Raw genomic sequence first — 14,980 nt, 5'->3', positions numbered from 1 at the left:
CTGTGCCTCCTTTGCCCTAATCTTCTGTGGAATGGTTAGTAAGTGTAGTCGATGGAAAACTTCAGTAGGGAAAGTTTGCTCCTAATCATATTACTGTGTTTCTCCAAAAATAAGACAGGGTCTTATTTTCTTTTGACCACCAAAATAAGTGCTTGGCCTTATTTTCTGGAAGGTCTTATTATTTTTGAGGTGCAGGAAGCAGCAAGCATGGTCACCTCATGGCTGCTGCTGTGTTGCAATATTTTTGGGGAGGGCTTATTTTAGTGCATGCGCTCAAAAGCCCGATTGGGCTTATTATCCGGGCTGGTTTTATTTTCAGGGAAACAGGGTATCTTTCTATCTATCTGAGAACTTCATAACTATCTTATTTTTAGCTCCTTTGACAAAAAACATTTATCTTATTCTAGATGATGATATCTTTAAACCTCCCAAGCTAACTGATGAAGATTTCTCACCGTTTGGTTCTAAAGATGGACTCTTCAGTGGTGGGACAGGACTCTTCGATGATGACGAGGTTAATATATGGTTTATATATTCCTTTATGGAACTAGCGAAGGACATACAGCTATTTGGATGCAAGGCAGAAAACTACTTTGAACCTAGGTGTATGTATCTCCATGAAGAGGCAGATGCATCCATGCCCACCAAAAGATTATAGGATAAACTTCTGTAGTAGGATGCAAACACAATCACTGCAGCCTAATTTGCGATCCTTGATGCCTACTTAAATTCAGGTGCATATCTTCCTGGAATCGTATAGCTAACATGTAAGCCTAGAAAGGGACATGGCTTCTTTCAAGAGGGGTTGAGAGGAGCACACTCACACCCTCTAAGGCCCCTTGTCTCTCACTTCATATTTAAATAATTGTGTGTCCTTAGAACTAGGCAAAACGTCTTGATGGAACCTCTGCTCTTCTATGCTATATGGTTGCGTAAGAATACAATCTGTATTGTAGTACAGTCTTTTTTTCTTTCTTTTTTTTTAGATATGGTTTCCATAGGTTGGGTCTTCCACCCCTCAGAACATTACAGTCCTGTTCTGAACAAAATTAAGCAGGAAAGAATTAGCATGTTTCTCACTGGGTTATTATTATCTTGGTCAGAAATCAGATAACATAACCAAAGGAGAGTGAATTAGGTAGAGGATGGTATGCGGGAAAAATATCTTGTCTATAATTCAGACAGTTTTACCAAATCTGATGATTCAGAACAGCTAAAGAGGGCCAGCCTCTTATTCCTGAAGTCCCAGGGCCTAGGGCTAATGGGGTCCACAAGTCAGTTTAGTTTAGTGGTGAATGTGCAAAATGAAAGTCATAAGTCAGGAAGTAATAGTAATGATAAGCAATATTGTGGTTTTCTTTTGTGCAAATTAGGCCATTATGACTTGCTTAACAACTATGACTTTTTTTAAAAAAAAATTAGCTTTGTATTACATAGGAACAAATTTTGTCTACATTATACATATGTTTTATAGTGTCTTGGAATATAGAGGGATCTCACACCAAAGTTTGATGAAATCTGGTTAACTTCTTTTTTTCACATTATAAACTGCATTTCATTATGAGCTCTAAGTACCTGTTACTGTATATATATACACGGAAGCCTAATAGTCAGAAACTGATTTTTTTTTAATATGTAAAATTGTATGAAAAATAATTTCTAGTGTTTTTTCCAGTATTTGTAGTCTATTATTCTGTTTTCTAAATCTAAAATACATTCTGTTATGAGATATATTATTCTGTTTTCAATCAGAAGGATCTTTTTGCTGAATTGCCAAAAGAGGAAAAGGAAAAAGAAGCACGAATTCCAATAAATGATAGTAAGAATTTTTGTAAAACTTAATGATTTAATAGATTTAACACAAGAAAACTTTGTAGTTCATTTGGGAAAGAAAGATGGTCTTTTTTTTAAAACGTTGCTTTGGAAGTATATTGAGACAAACATGATACGATCCTAAATGAGGATATATTTAAGCCTCCCCAAGTTTACTAAAGAATATTGTAGAATGCAGCTTTATTTTTCCAAGTGTAACTATAAAATGTGGTTATTCCCCCAAAGAGCCTTTCATTGATTCTTTTTTATTTTCATGGGATATACGTAAACATTTACTTTCCACACACTTGATTGGCACCTGATGCACTGACAACAGAGCTTCCATAACTCCATTAGGGTCATCTTCCTTATGCTCTACATGAGTGACCCTCAACCTTTAGGGTACCAGGGACCGGTTCCATGGAGAAAGGTGGGTGTGGTTTTGCGTGCTGCCTGCATACTGTGGGTGGAGCTTGTTTGTGCAGCCTGATTGCTGGCATGCTTTGGATCGGTGTTGGTCCACAGACTGGGGGTTGGGGACCCCTGGTCTACACGTTAGGACTTCACTGTTTCCCCCAACCCTTATATTCCATCTACTCACAGGTGAGTCCTCTACATGGGGCAGCCCTTGAAGAGCATTCGGAGACTTCAGCTTGTCCAGAATGCAGCCGCGCGAGCGATCGTGGGTGTACCTCGGTACACCCACGTTACACCTATCCTCCGCGAGCTGCACTGGCTGCCTATTGGTCTTCGGATACGCTTCAAGGTGCTAGTCGTCACTTATAAAGCCCTTCAGGGTATTGGACCTGGGTACTTGAGAGACTGCCTGCTGCCAATTACCTCCAACAGACCGATTAGATCCCACAGATTAGGCCTCCTCCAAATTCCATTCACTGGCCAATGCCGACTGGCGACCACCCGGAGGAGGGCCTTCTCTGTGGCTGCTCTGGCCCTCTGGAACAAGCTCCCCGTGGAGATTCGGACCCTCACCACCCTCCAGGCTTTCCGCAAAGCCCTTAAAACCTGGCTGTTCCGACAGGCCTGGGGCTGATGAGTTCCTGTCCCCGCTCGAATGGTGTGGCTGTTGATTGTTTTTTTTTAATTGTGGTATTGTTTGTCCATGTCGTTTTCCCTATTTGTATTCTCCCCCCCCCCTGATGGGTTGTGAGCCGCCCTGAGTCCCTTCTGGGAAAAGGGCGGCATAGAAATATAATAAATTCAATTCAATTCAATTTGATTGAAATCATATTAGGTAGCACCATATCCACTTCATCAAAGTCCTCGGGCAAAATGACTCCCAGCAGACATTGTAAGAGGTCATCATCTTACAACTGTAATATTGTAAAGTGTCACACCTGTAACAATGTAAGATGCCATCCCTGTGCCTGTGAATAGTCAGGAGTAAGACAAATATATACTTAAAGGCATAGTTACAGAAAAGGAAGTTGACTTTGGGACAGTTTCAATTTGATCCGTTTTCTGTGCTTTTTAGAACCATCATCGAAAGCAGTAAGGAAAGTTCCTCCTGGAGCAGTTTCTCTCTTTCCAGGTATGGATAATAAAAAAAAATATTGACCAATGATCTGCAATTTTTTTTTAATCTTTACTTAATTGACCTTAAACTACCCTAATTCGCAAGTATGTCTGTAGAGTGGAAGCTTGAAATCCTTTGATCAGCTTCATTACAGAAGCAAGCTATCATTGATGCTTTAGTTGATCTAAACAAGTGGCATTTGCATTTTGTGTATATACAATAGATTCAGCTTTACACATCATACTAAAAGTGAAGTCTTCTTAGTTTTGGTTTTCATGTTGTATGAACCAAGCCAGTTGTGTTTTCAGTAAACTCTGTGTTGAACAAAAGATGACTTAACTAGACATATGAATTTGATCAGAGACCTCTACTGAACAGCTATTAGCAATAGGACTTAGACTTATATAAAGTGGAGGGATTCAGCCGGTCCGCACCTATTCAGGAGAACCGGTTGTTAACTTTCTAAGTAGTTCAGAGAACCGGTTGTTGGAAGAAATCTTATTTTGTTTTTTCCCACTTTACAGGGCTAATCCTGTAAGGAAGGCAGGAAGGAAACATTCTGGTGTTGTTTCTAGCCTAATCTTTATTGCCCTACTTACAGAAACTGCCTCTCTGGTTAACCCTTATTACACTGTAACAGCTAAGGCGAAGCACCCATCGTCCTGAGTGACATTGAGTTGACCATGCCCACACGGTCATGGCCATGCCCATCTACCTGGTCATTAGGGCAGAGAACCGGTTGTTAAATTACTTAAATCCCACTACTGCTTATATACCACACCATGGTGCTTTACAGCATTCTCTGAGTGGTTTACAACTTCAGCATGTTGTTCTCAACAGTCTGCGTCTTCTTTTTACCGACCTTGGAACGATGAAAGGCTGAATCAACCTTGAGCCGGTCAGGATTGAACTCCTGGCAGAGGGCAATGTTAGGCTACTATACTGCATTCTAACTGTTGTGCTGCCACAGCCCTTGCATGTTTATAACATTTCTGGAGATTGAACAGCTCTCATCTGGAAATGTTCTGGCATATATAGTTACTACATCCTCCAACCATTTAGATCTTATTGCTCTCATGGACATAATAAGATGATGTCTAATAACACATAAAAATGTGATTGCTATTATCTGAAATTTAGAAATTGTGCCTCTGTTCCTGCGTTTAATTTTTTTGTAACCATATCAACATTTCTAACTCGTGTTTCTCTTTCAAAAAACTGACTTTATTTTTTGAAAGAGGCTGTGCTGGCTTTTTTTTGTCCTCTATTTTTCCTCATTGGAATTGTTAACTTTTATTATTTGTTAACGTTTCCTCTTTTATTACCTTCTTTTTAAGGGAAATGTGTTTCTTCCTATTACTTTTCTTGTTGCGAAATTTATTGTTACTCAATATTTTAAATATTTGATTTTCGAGTCTGGGATACATATTTGAATTCACTCAGTTTTAGAGTTTTCTAAAATAAAGTAAAAACCAGCATTATATGGTCATTTTTTTTACCAAGTTTCTGTTACTTTCACTTCCTTCTCGTTAAGTATTCTATAATGGTTAATATTAAACTAGGAATAGATAAATATCTTGCATACCTGTTTTGGATTTAAAATCATGTTCTGTCACTCAAAATACTTCCTGCTGGCCAACAGAGAGATTAAAATAATCTTGATTTAACAGTGCTAAAGATCTGAATATACATTTAAAATTTTTATCATTGCTACTTCTGGCAGAACTGCTTTGCTTTAGAAACCTCTTACTAGAAATATTGTTAAAAATAAGATGACTTCTAGTTGAAATGGTACTGTTCATTTATAGAGTGACATATTGGTATATTTGGAAGTTGAACAGTGAATTTTATGCCAAATGATTTATAAGACAAATTCTTAAGTGTGATTGTTCCAATGAGTTTGAAAATGTTTTTAAGCGAAACAATTTATAGAACTCCAGCTCTAGGTATCACATGACTATTTTTAAACCCTGTTCATAGGTATGCAGGATGTATTTAGTCCTTCTTCAGTTCCACTGGAAAAAGAAAATAAAAAGTTGACAGAATCAATCACAGATAAGTCTTCTAAGCCATATGAAGCTCCTGGTCTGTTTGAGGAAGATGAGAATTTTGAACCCAGTAAGAGTAGTTGCGTTATAGGTAAGTTTCTAAAACTAAAACATGTTAATTCCTTCTCTTTTATCATAATTAAAAGAGCTTAAAATATCTTTATCTTAATTTGTGACGGTGCCCTTGATAGTGAAATATAAGCTATTTTTCTGTAGTTTCCTGTCACATTAATAAAACTTTATTGCATATTACATTTAATGTATATCTTTAATGATGTGTGGAAGTATTCAGTAAAATATAGTACACAATAAAGTATTTTAATTAGGTGTGAGATCCCTCCTTAATTATTTTTATATACATATGTATGAAGTGTTTTACCAGTATTACTATTTTGTTAATTGACTTCCCCTGTTGCTGATAAGTCTGATCCTAAAGTGAACTCTTTGTGTCTTATTTTTATATAGCCAAACCTTCTGTGGATTTATTTGATGATGATGGGGATCTATTCAGGGAGAAGCCTGACAGTGCCAACATTGCAAAAAATGTAATTTTTCTTTTCAAACTGTTTTTTTTTAAAGTGCTACATTGAGGATTAGTTTATAATGTGACTTGCTTCAGTTTCAACATCCAGTGAACTTAGTTGTGAGTCACTTTAAACCCCCCCGCCCCCCATGCTTCCAAATCCACCAAATATTTTGCAGTTAGTAAAAAGCAGATAGTGTCAGACCCGCCACAAGTTTAAACCTCTAAATAAAAATGATCCTTGATGCCATTTGTTGAGAAAGGTATAGTTTATTAGAGATCAAATGTATTGCAGTAATGCAAAGCCAGAACTGAATATTGCGCACCAAAATCTCTAAGTTCTCACAAATCAATTATTGGAAGTAATTTCAAAAATGGACTACTTACATTTGACACCTTTCAGGTTTATTAATATGTGTATTGTGTGTTTTTAAGAGTCAACATTCTTCTGCTGAGAGGTTTAAAAATTTAACTCCAACACCTTTCACGAGTCAGAAAAGCCTATTCTCTGATGAAGAGGATTCTGAAGTAAGTTCTTAATCATTTAATTACAGTTAAATATTGTACGTACCACCTCCTTATTGAAATACTGTAGCTGGGAATGAGTGTTTCTCCTTTGCAATGTTATCATGATCCTTGAAGGCCACAAGTATAATGAATTGTTATGATTACTGGCCACGGAACTCAGATTACTGAGCCACAGTGGCGCAATGGTTAGAGTGCAGTACTGCAGGCTACTTCTGCTGACTGTTGGCTGACTGCAATTTGGTAGTTCAAATCTCACCAGGCTCAAGGTTGACTCAGCCTTACATCCTTCCGAGCTGGGTAAAATGGGGACCCAGAAGTGTTGGAGGGCAATATGCTGACTCTGTAAACTGCTTAGAGAGGGCTGTAAAACACTGTAAAGCGTTATATAAGTCTAAGTGCTATTGCTATTACTAAGATTTCTAGAAATGATATATCTACATTGCACTCAACGTGCAACTCAGTGTAGTCGACTTATTCCATGTATGGTCCCCAATGGAACTATATCTACATGGAAAGAAGGGAAGCAGTGGTTTACCCCAAGGTTCAATTTTAGGCCGAATACTCTTCAACAACTTCTTCAATGATTTAGATGAGGGAATAGAAGGGGAACTCATCAAATTTACAAACAACATTAGACTGGCAGGAATATCCAACACCCCAGAAGATAGGCTCAAGATCCAGATGGATCTCACGGACTTGAACACCGGGCCCTATGTAATAAAATGAAATTCAATATAGAGAAAAGTAAGATTCTACACATAGGCAAGAAATATCAAATGTACAGAAACAGATTAGGTGAAACCTGGCTCAATAGCAGTAACTGGGAGATGGATCTTGGAATCTTAGTGGACAATCATTTAATATGAGCCAGCAGTGTGCAACAGCAGCCAAAAAAGCCAATGCAATCCTAGGTTGTATTAACAGGGATAATACATGAGGTATTAAACCATTTTATAAAGCCTTAGTAAGACCATACTTAGAATACGGCATCCAGTTTTGGGCACCATATTGTAAAAAAAGATGCAAAGACTTTGGAAAGAGTGCAGAAAAGCACAACCAAGATGATTAGGAGGTTTGTCTAGTCTAGTGAAAAGAAGGACTAGGGGTGACATGACAGCAGTATTGCAATATTTGAGCCACAAAGAAGAGGGGGTCAACTTATTTTCCAAAGCACCAGAAGGCAAGACAAGAAACAATGGATGGGAAATAATGAAGGAGAGAAATAATCTAGAACTAAGTAGAAATTTCCTAACAGTGAAAATAATTAAGCAATGGAACAGCTTGCCTTCAGAAGTTGCAGGTGCTTCATCAGAAGAGACTGGGCAGCCACTTATCTGGAATGATATAGAGTCTCCTGCTTGAGCAGGGGGTTGGATTATGTTCTGACCCAGCCTTAGCAGAAGCAAGAAACAGACTCCTTGCCACAAAAAAAACATCTTTATTTACCTCTTGTGAGTTAATTGCATTCACTCACTGAAAAGTCCAGGCAATAGTCTTTCAAGGAGTTATCTGCAGTAACAGACCTTATCAGTTCCTTACGATATTTGCAAGGTCGTGAGCTCCCAGCCAAAAGGCTGCAAATTAAGTTCTGCCAAGCAGTCTTTGTGGCACAAAACACAATGAGCAAAATCTTCAGAAATACAAACTGTTGCCTCCTATGACAATAACTCTCTTTCCTTCTATTTATTCCCCAGCCAGGGAGGGGACATTCACGTCCACATGTGCCTTGCTTCCCAGTCGACTCCTTGTCATCCATTGTTCTCCTCTCCTAACTGCTCTGTGCATACGTGCATTTGGATAGACCCCAGTTTTTCTTCCTTTTCACTCATATCAGCCCTCAAAGGCAGCTGCCTCTCTGGTGGCTGGGAAATGTCGGACAGCCCTGGCTCTATCTCTGCATCCGACACAGAGCATCCATCAGAGCCTTCCCCAGAGTCCAGAACTGGCCCAGGTTCCACCCCAACCTCCTCATCGTCCGAGTCTGCCGCCAGCTCTGCTGGCAGCTGGTGGGCCACAACAAATTAGAAGATCTCCTTCCAACTCCATTATTCTGTAATTCTGTTAAATTGAAAAATGTAGGTGAACATTTCATTATAAACAGTGAGAAAAGAGTCTCTACTGGTGTGAGGCTAAAAGGACACATGTTGTGTTCTATCTAGCACAATCAAATATCTGCTGCAAACTAGAGACTCACAACTCAAATCTCTTTGACATGTAACTTGATTAGCAGGTTCTCAAGTGGAGGAACTGGCCTTCCTGTTACCTATATCTGCCAGAGTTCAGAGAAGAGCACCTGACCAACAGGGATTGTGGAAGTGTGTTTCAGGAGTGTTTTCTTTTAACATTATTTCATCTGCTAGATAGGGAATCAATTCTTGGGCTCAGTATCTTTACTAAAGTGTTTGACAGCACAAGGATGCTATTGCATATTTAGTAATATATTATATTATACTATATTATACTATATCATACTATATTATATTATACTATACTATACTGTACTATACTAATTATATTATATTATATTATATTATATTATATTATATTATATTATATTATATTATATTATATTATATTATATTATATTTATTTTATTATATTATATTATATTATATTATATTATATTTATTATATTATATTATATTATATTATATTATATTATATTATATTATATTATATTATATTATATTATATTATATTATATTATATTATATTATATTATATTTATTATATTATATTATATTATATTATTTATATTTATATTTCTACAAGAACAGAAATTGACTCAAAGTCCTAGCCTTTCTTCCATTTGCCATTTTCTTCTACCATTCAGTTGGCTGCTTAAAATGTTCCAAATGGGTAAATGCATATCTTTAAAAATGCTACTTGTGGCTTTCTTTTGCAACAGGACTTGTTTTCTTCACATCAGCCTATAGGGGTGAAGAACTCAACTTCATCATCTACTAAAGTGATGGCAAAAACTGCATTGTCTTTGTTTGAAGATGAGGAAGAAGAGGTATGTGACAGTTGAAAACAACATTTTACAGTATAAAAGGTGCTAGGATGACTGTAAAACTGAGAACATTATATTTTTATTCATCTGTGTTTGAAACTTAATAGGTGCTTTCACAAGTCAATTTGCCTAAGACCCCCCCCCTAAAAAAACCAGATCTAATGTAAATCTGCGATCTTAAATTTTATTTCACAAGCAATGAATTGTTAATGTTAAAATATAACAAATTTGTCAAGACCACTAGAGGATAGATTAAGAGGAAGGAGATGTGAAATTCAAAATACAAACTCATGTGTGCAACAGTTTCATTTCACACCCCCAAAACAAAGCTTTCCAAAAATACTCTTAATATACATCGTAATTTCAATTTCAGATGTTTTTCTCTCTTTAAAACCATCTTCCTCTGTAGTACTGTTTTACTCAGGGTTTTATTTTTATTCTGAGCCATAGCTTCCTTTCTTTCTCCCCAATCCTTGTATTGGGTTGCTTGCTCAGCCGTAATCCCCCTGTTAACCCCTGAAACAGCAAGCCTCCAGCAGGCCATCTCAAGGTTGCCATTTGGGGGGGGGAGGGGGCGCTTGCAGGGGCATAACCTGGACTAGAACTCACAGTGACGATGATGGTCAGCTGGAAGGTTGGAAGAATCCACCAACAATCAGCTGGGGCCCGGAGCACCAGTTGGAGGCTGCGATGTTGCTCCCCTGACAAGCTGGCGCATCATCAAACAGCTGGGCAGCAGACCTGATCAGTTGGGAAGCAAAACGCCGATCAGCTGGAGGGTGGAGAGCAGGCTGGCAACTGAATGACAACATAGGCACAGACAAAGATTCTCAGCCTTTCGCAGCAGCCAGAAGCCACATAGGTGGGGCAGGTGCGTGCAGGGGTTTTAAGTCCGCAAGAGAGCAGCAGCAATAGCAATAGCAATAGCAGTTAGACTTATATACCGCTTCATAGGGCTTTCAGCCCTCTCTAAGCGGTTTACAGAGTCAGCATATCACCCCCACAGTCTGGGTCCTCATTTTACCCCCTCGGAAGGATGGAAGGCTGAGTCAACCTTGAGCCGGTGAGATTAGAACCGCTGAACTGCAGATAACAGTCAGCTGAAGTGGCCTGCAGTACTGCACCCTAACCACAGCGCCACCTCGGCTCCCTCGTTGACTTTGTTTGTCACTCCACGCCGGGTTCCCGAGCTTTCCAAGATAAAACGCTTCGAACAAATTGTTGCTTGCTATTTCATGGTGCTGAAAGCTCGGAATGTGACACTCCTATTTTCCTGTCCTACTACATGAGAAGTCATCAGTTCATTGTATCGGCAGCCACAAAGAAGCAGCAATCCTACTATTCACTTCAGCATAGTCAGGAACAATGTAAAAATATGCTTCTTGACTATTGAGCTGATGCTGAAAACTTTTTTTATTATTTTTTTCTTTTTATTCATAAACATTTTCCATTCATATCATTTACAAAAAAAGCAAAGAAAGAAGAAAAGGAAACATTAACACATATACTAATAACGCTAACAGTGTAACAGAATAATTTGAACTAGATTTCTTTTTATCTTAGCTTAGAGATGGACAGATTGACATTAAAAATAAAGGACAAAGAAGACACAGAATATTAATTAACATGGAATAAACTTTATGAGTGGGTAGAGATAAAAGGTAGAAATTAGATATAGATCATTGCTATGTATGAATTAAATATAAAGATGGTTTATAATTATAAATATGCTAATATAATTAACAGAATTACCAAAAAAACTGATAACTTTTAAAAACAAAGCCAATTTAATATGAAACATGTATTATTTCTCATCACAAAAATGCAAAATTTACCATCAACATCAAACGTATCTGCTTATAGATTCGACAGAAATTGCCCATTGCCAATCTAGGATTGCAGGGCAGACAGTATGGAAATAGTTTGTCCTAAACACACAAAGTTTGTTTTAAATTCCCATTTTTTTTCCCTACTGTGAAAATATGGAGACTGGTAGAGATTCGTTTTTCGTTGCTTGCAGTAAATTAAATTCTTCTTGGTTTTTTTTTTCTCCAGGACCTCTTTGGATCTATGCCAAAAATGTCAAAATCTTCTCAGGAGAGATCATCCAACTTATTTCTCAGCAGTGATGAAGAGGTACCATGTTCAGAGGTTATTAAAATGTGGATCTGCAACATGAAGCCAAATTTGTTTACTATAGAGCAGTGTTTCTCAACCTTGGCAACTTGAAGATGTCTGGACTTCAACTTCCAGAATTCCCCAGACAGCGAATGCTGGCTGGGGAATTCTGGGAGTTGAAGTCCGGACATCTTCAAGTTGCCAAGGTTGAGAAACACTGCTATAGAGCCTTCATTGCTTACAAATTGTTTACATAGGATGGTGGTTTCATTTGTTCTACTTCAAGTCTATATACAGGACATATGCAGTGTCTACTCTGCCCTCTGAAGTTTTGATGGCCGCAGATATAAGGAGTAGGATCCAGAAATAAACATGATTAAAAAAAAAACATGGAACAACTATTAAATATCTTCTGTTGCTTTTTCTTCAGTATGTAGATCATGAGTTCAGTTGGAATTTTGAATCAGGGAGGTTGAACTTGTTTTCAATTCAATTCAATTCAAACCTTTATTGTCAGAGTACAACACGTGTACAATGAAATTGGCTGAGCCTCCCTTCGTGCACCCCCCCCCCCAAACACAATGCAACTCACAGCGAAAGACAAAAAAATCCCTGAAATCCCTAAATTTGTGCATCACATGACTACAGGAAATTCTGGGCAGTACATAAAGCAACCCCGGCAGTAAAATAAGTAACAAAAGATGGCAAAAACTGGGCAACAAGAAACGGATCCAAAATAATCAAAAAATCTGGATGCGAAGTCAAGGCCCTCCTAAATACCAGCAAGGAAGAAGTCACACAGAACTCAAGAACCTAATTCCAGAGGGCAGGGACAGAGGGAAGATTCTTCCAAGGTCCCAACAAACACCATTGTTTAGCTACTGTTGGCATACAAATCTTCCTGATTGAATCAGCCAGCAGATACTACGTGAGACAGGCAATCCTTCAAGTAACTCAGCCTTATGCTTATAAAATCACACCCCAAAGCACACTGAGACCAGGGAAGCTCACAAAGCAGAGCTATTATATGGTCATATTGAGGCATGTCTATCACTGCCTTCACTACTCCATTCTGGAAAAGTTAAAACTTCTGAATAGTCTTCTAGGGCTACTCTAGAAAGTAGATGTTGGAGTATGTAGAAAAACTAGGCCATGAGTCACTGAAGGGTTTTATGCATGTTTTATCAGAAAGATCCCTAATTTCAGACTGATAAAAAGACTTATATTCATAGGTCATATTCATAACCTGCTTTTCATTGTGATCCCCTAAAACAGGGGTCTCCAGCAGTAATGGTTTTCTCTTACTTTCATACTGGTTTGGAACTGGAGCGCGCTCTCTCGTACGGGGCTTCTGCGCATCCTCAGAACCTTCTGCGAATGCGCAAAGCGTCCACGATGGTGGGTGAGCAGAGCCTCCAGCCACTGCTGCCACTACCAGTTCACCCAAACCGGGGCAAACCAGCAGAATACCACCTCTGCTTTCCAGCCCCTGGTCCATTAAACCGCACCGGTCCACGGAATCCGTGAAACCAGGCTGCGGGAACAAGCGAAGTCCCATCCACAGGATGAAAGCAGCACATGAAACCATACCCTCTCTGGTCCATGGAAACAACCCTCTCTATGGAACTGGTCCCTGGTGCTCAAAAGGTTGCAGAGGGGGGCGGGGGGGCTGCCTTAAAGCGAAAACTAATATTTAATCTTATTTTGATTTCATGCTCCTAAGAAAAACACTTGTCTTATATGGTGGGATTTGTTTATTTCGGGGTTCGTATGTCACTATTTTGGTGGACCTTGGTTATGGTGCATTCATTGATGTGCTTTGATTTGAACCTCTGTATCTGAATAATGAATTGAAGAATAATTATATGACAACATGGTATATTTTTAGGATCATAGTAATAATAAAAAAGAGATCAAAGCTACTTCTGAAGGAAGTAAAATAAAGGAACCTGTGAAGTCTGCTTATGGGGCCAGTCAAGCTATTAAGAGAGACCTCTTTGAAGAAGGAGAAGGAGAAGATGATTTCGTTGTTGCCACAAAAGACAGGTAAAAAATTTAGCTGCAAGAAAACAACATGTTCATTTATTAATACTGTATTTTATTCAATACTAGCTGATAACCTGGTGTTGCCTGTGTACTTAGTATCCTAATCCTGTAATAGACAGGAAAAGCCCTGATTTTGGCAGCAGTTAATTACAAATACTTTCCCTGTGCCCCAGAAGCGTCAAGGAAAGTGATACCACCTTGTTGTTTTGCTAGCTGATCCATTATCATTTGGTATGCTTTTTTCTGATCCTGATTTAGAAGTGGCTGCTTGTCCGCAATATTTGCACTAAGCTGTTTGAGGTTGTAGTTCTTTTCTCGTATGTAAGTACGTTGTGTTGGCCATACATTCATCCTCAAAAATAATTAAAGCCTTGTTAAAAATGTCTGGACCAAATGTAATTTCTAATGTTGGATTTTCCCCCTTACCAGAGGGAGTCCCCTTGTGGAGTATTGTGAAGCCATTACCATGACAATTCCAACTGCGCTATACAGTAGAAGCCATTTTATGGCAGTACAGTAGAAGCCATTTTAGGCACAACAGGCTGTATCTTAACAGAACACCCACCCTGAAGGGTGTTAGGGGTGTCCTACCCCCACAGTATTTGTTTCCAGAGAGTAAGTCATTTGTGTACTAAGTTTGGTTGAAATTGCTTGAGGCGTTCCAGAGTTATGCTGGAAAACACACACACATAGATAATTGGTGTGAAAAATGGTCATAGTCACTTTTGTCAGTGCCATTCTAACTTTGAATAGTCGCTAAATGAACTGTTGTAAATCAAGGACTACCTGTGGTCATTAATAGGGCAACAATGTGAGTGGAACAAGGTAATTCTTTAAATATTGTAAAACAAATAGCTGTGCTTCCATAGAGTAGCCTTGAGCACATGTGCTACATGAAATTCTTAAATCTCTACCAACTGTACCACTATTACTGTAGTTTTTCTTCCTACTGACATCTTTAGTGACTAAAAAAAAGTAATTGTTCTCAGTTTATGTTAGTCAAATAATGGCAGGGTTGGATCTTATTAATACTTGGAAGAGTTGCCACCAGGGGATGGAAGCTACATGGGAAGTCAGAGAAACATACCAAAAAGAAGTGAGGAAATACCAGTAAAACTGCATGATTATATCCATGTTGTAATCAGGAATTGGAAAGCCAATTTGGTAAAGTGGTTAATACATCAGGCTAGAAATGAGGCTGTAAATTCTACTTCGATCTTAGGCACAAAGCCAGCTAGCTGACTCTCAGCTCCAGGAAGAAGGTTATGACAAACTTCTTCTGAAATCCGTGAAAGTTTCACGGACTAGTCCAGGCGATCACTAGGAGTCAACAAAGGCACAAAAAAGAAGAAAAAAAC

The 14,980-nt window shown here is 38.5% G+C and overlaps 1 protein-coding gene across 5 annotated transcripts in view; it reads left to right on the top strand.

Annotated features, from left to right (window-relative positions):
- LOC106555750 (WASH complex subunit 2A) overlaps positions 1 to 14,980 on the top strand; it is a 110,233-nt gene that overhangs the window by 79,111 nt on the left and 16,142 nt on the right. For 4 of the 5 annotated variants that reach the window (XM_087726557.1, XM_087726556.1, XM_087726554.1 and 1 more), the window contains exons 11-19: positions 408 to 514; positions 1,753 to 1,819; positions 3,305 to 3,361; positions 5,327 to 5,485; positions 5,860 to 5,939; positions 6,353 to 6,445; positions 9,354 to 9,461; positions 11,514 to 11,594; positions 13,465 to 13,622. In XM_087726557.1, coding sequence (XP_087582683.1) covers positions 408 to 514; positions 1,753 to 1,819; positions 3,305 to 3,361; positions 5,327 to 5,485; positions 5,860 to 5,939; positions 6,353 to 6,445; positions 9,354 to 9,461; positions 11,514 to 11,594; positions 13,465 to 13,622 — 910 coding nt within the window. The remainder of the gene's footprint in view (positions 1 to 407; positions 515 to 1,752; positions 1,820 to 3,304; positions 3,362 to 5,326; positions 5,486 to 5,859; positions 5,940 to 6,352; positions 6,446 to 9,353; positions 9,462 to 11,513; positions 11,595 to 13,464; positions 13,623 to 14,980) is intronic. The other variant, XM_087726555.1, reaches the window with a different exon arrangement.

This window comes from Thamnophis sirtalis, unplaced genomic scaffold (genome assembly GCF_051295495.1).
Source record: "Thamnophis sirtalis isolate CommonGarterSnake01/CBP01778 unplaced genomic scaffold, rThaSir2_p1.2 scaffold_12, whole genome shotgun sequence".
In the NCBI taxonomy this organism is placed as follows: domain Eukaryota; kingdom Metazoa; phylum Chordata; class Lepidosauria; order Squamata; family Natricidae; genus Thamnophis; species Thamnophis sirtalis.
Note: the sequence above shows the minus strand (reverse complement) of the source record. Positions and strands in the feature narration are given on the sequence as shown.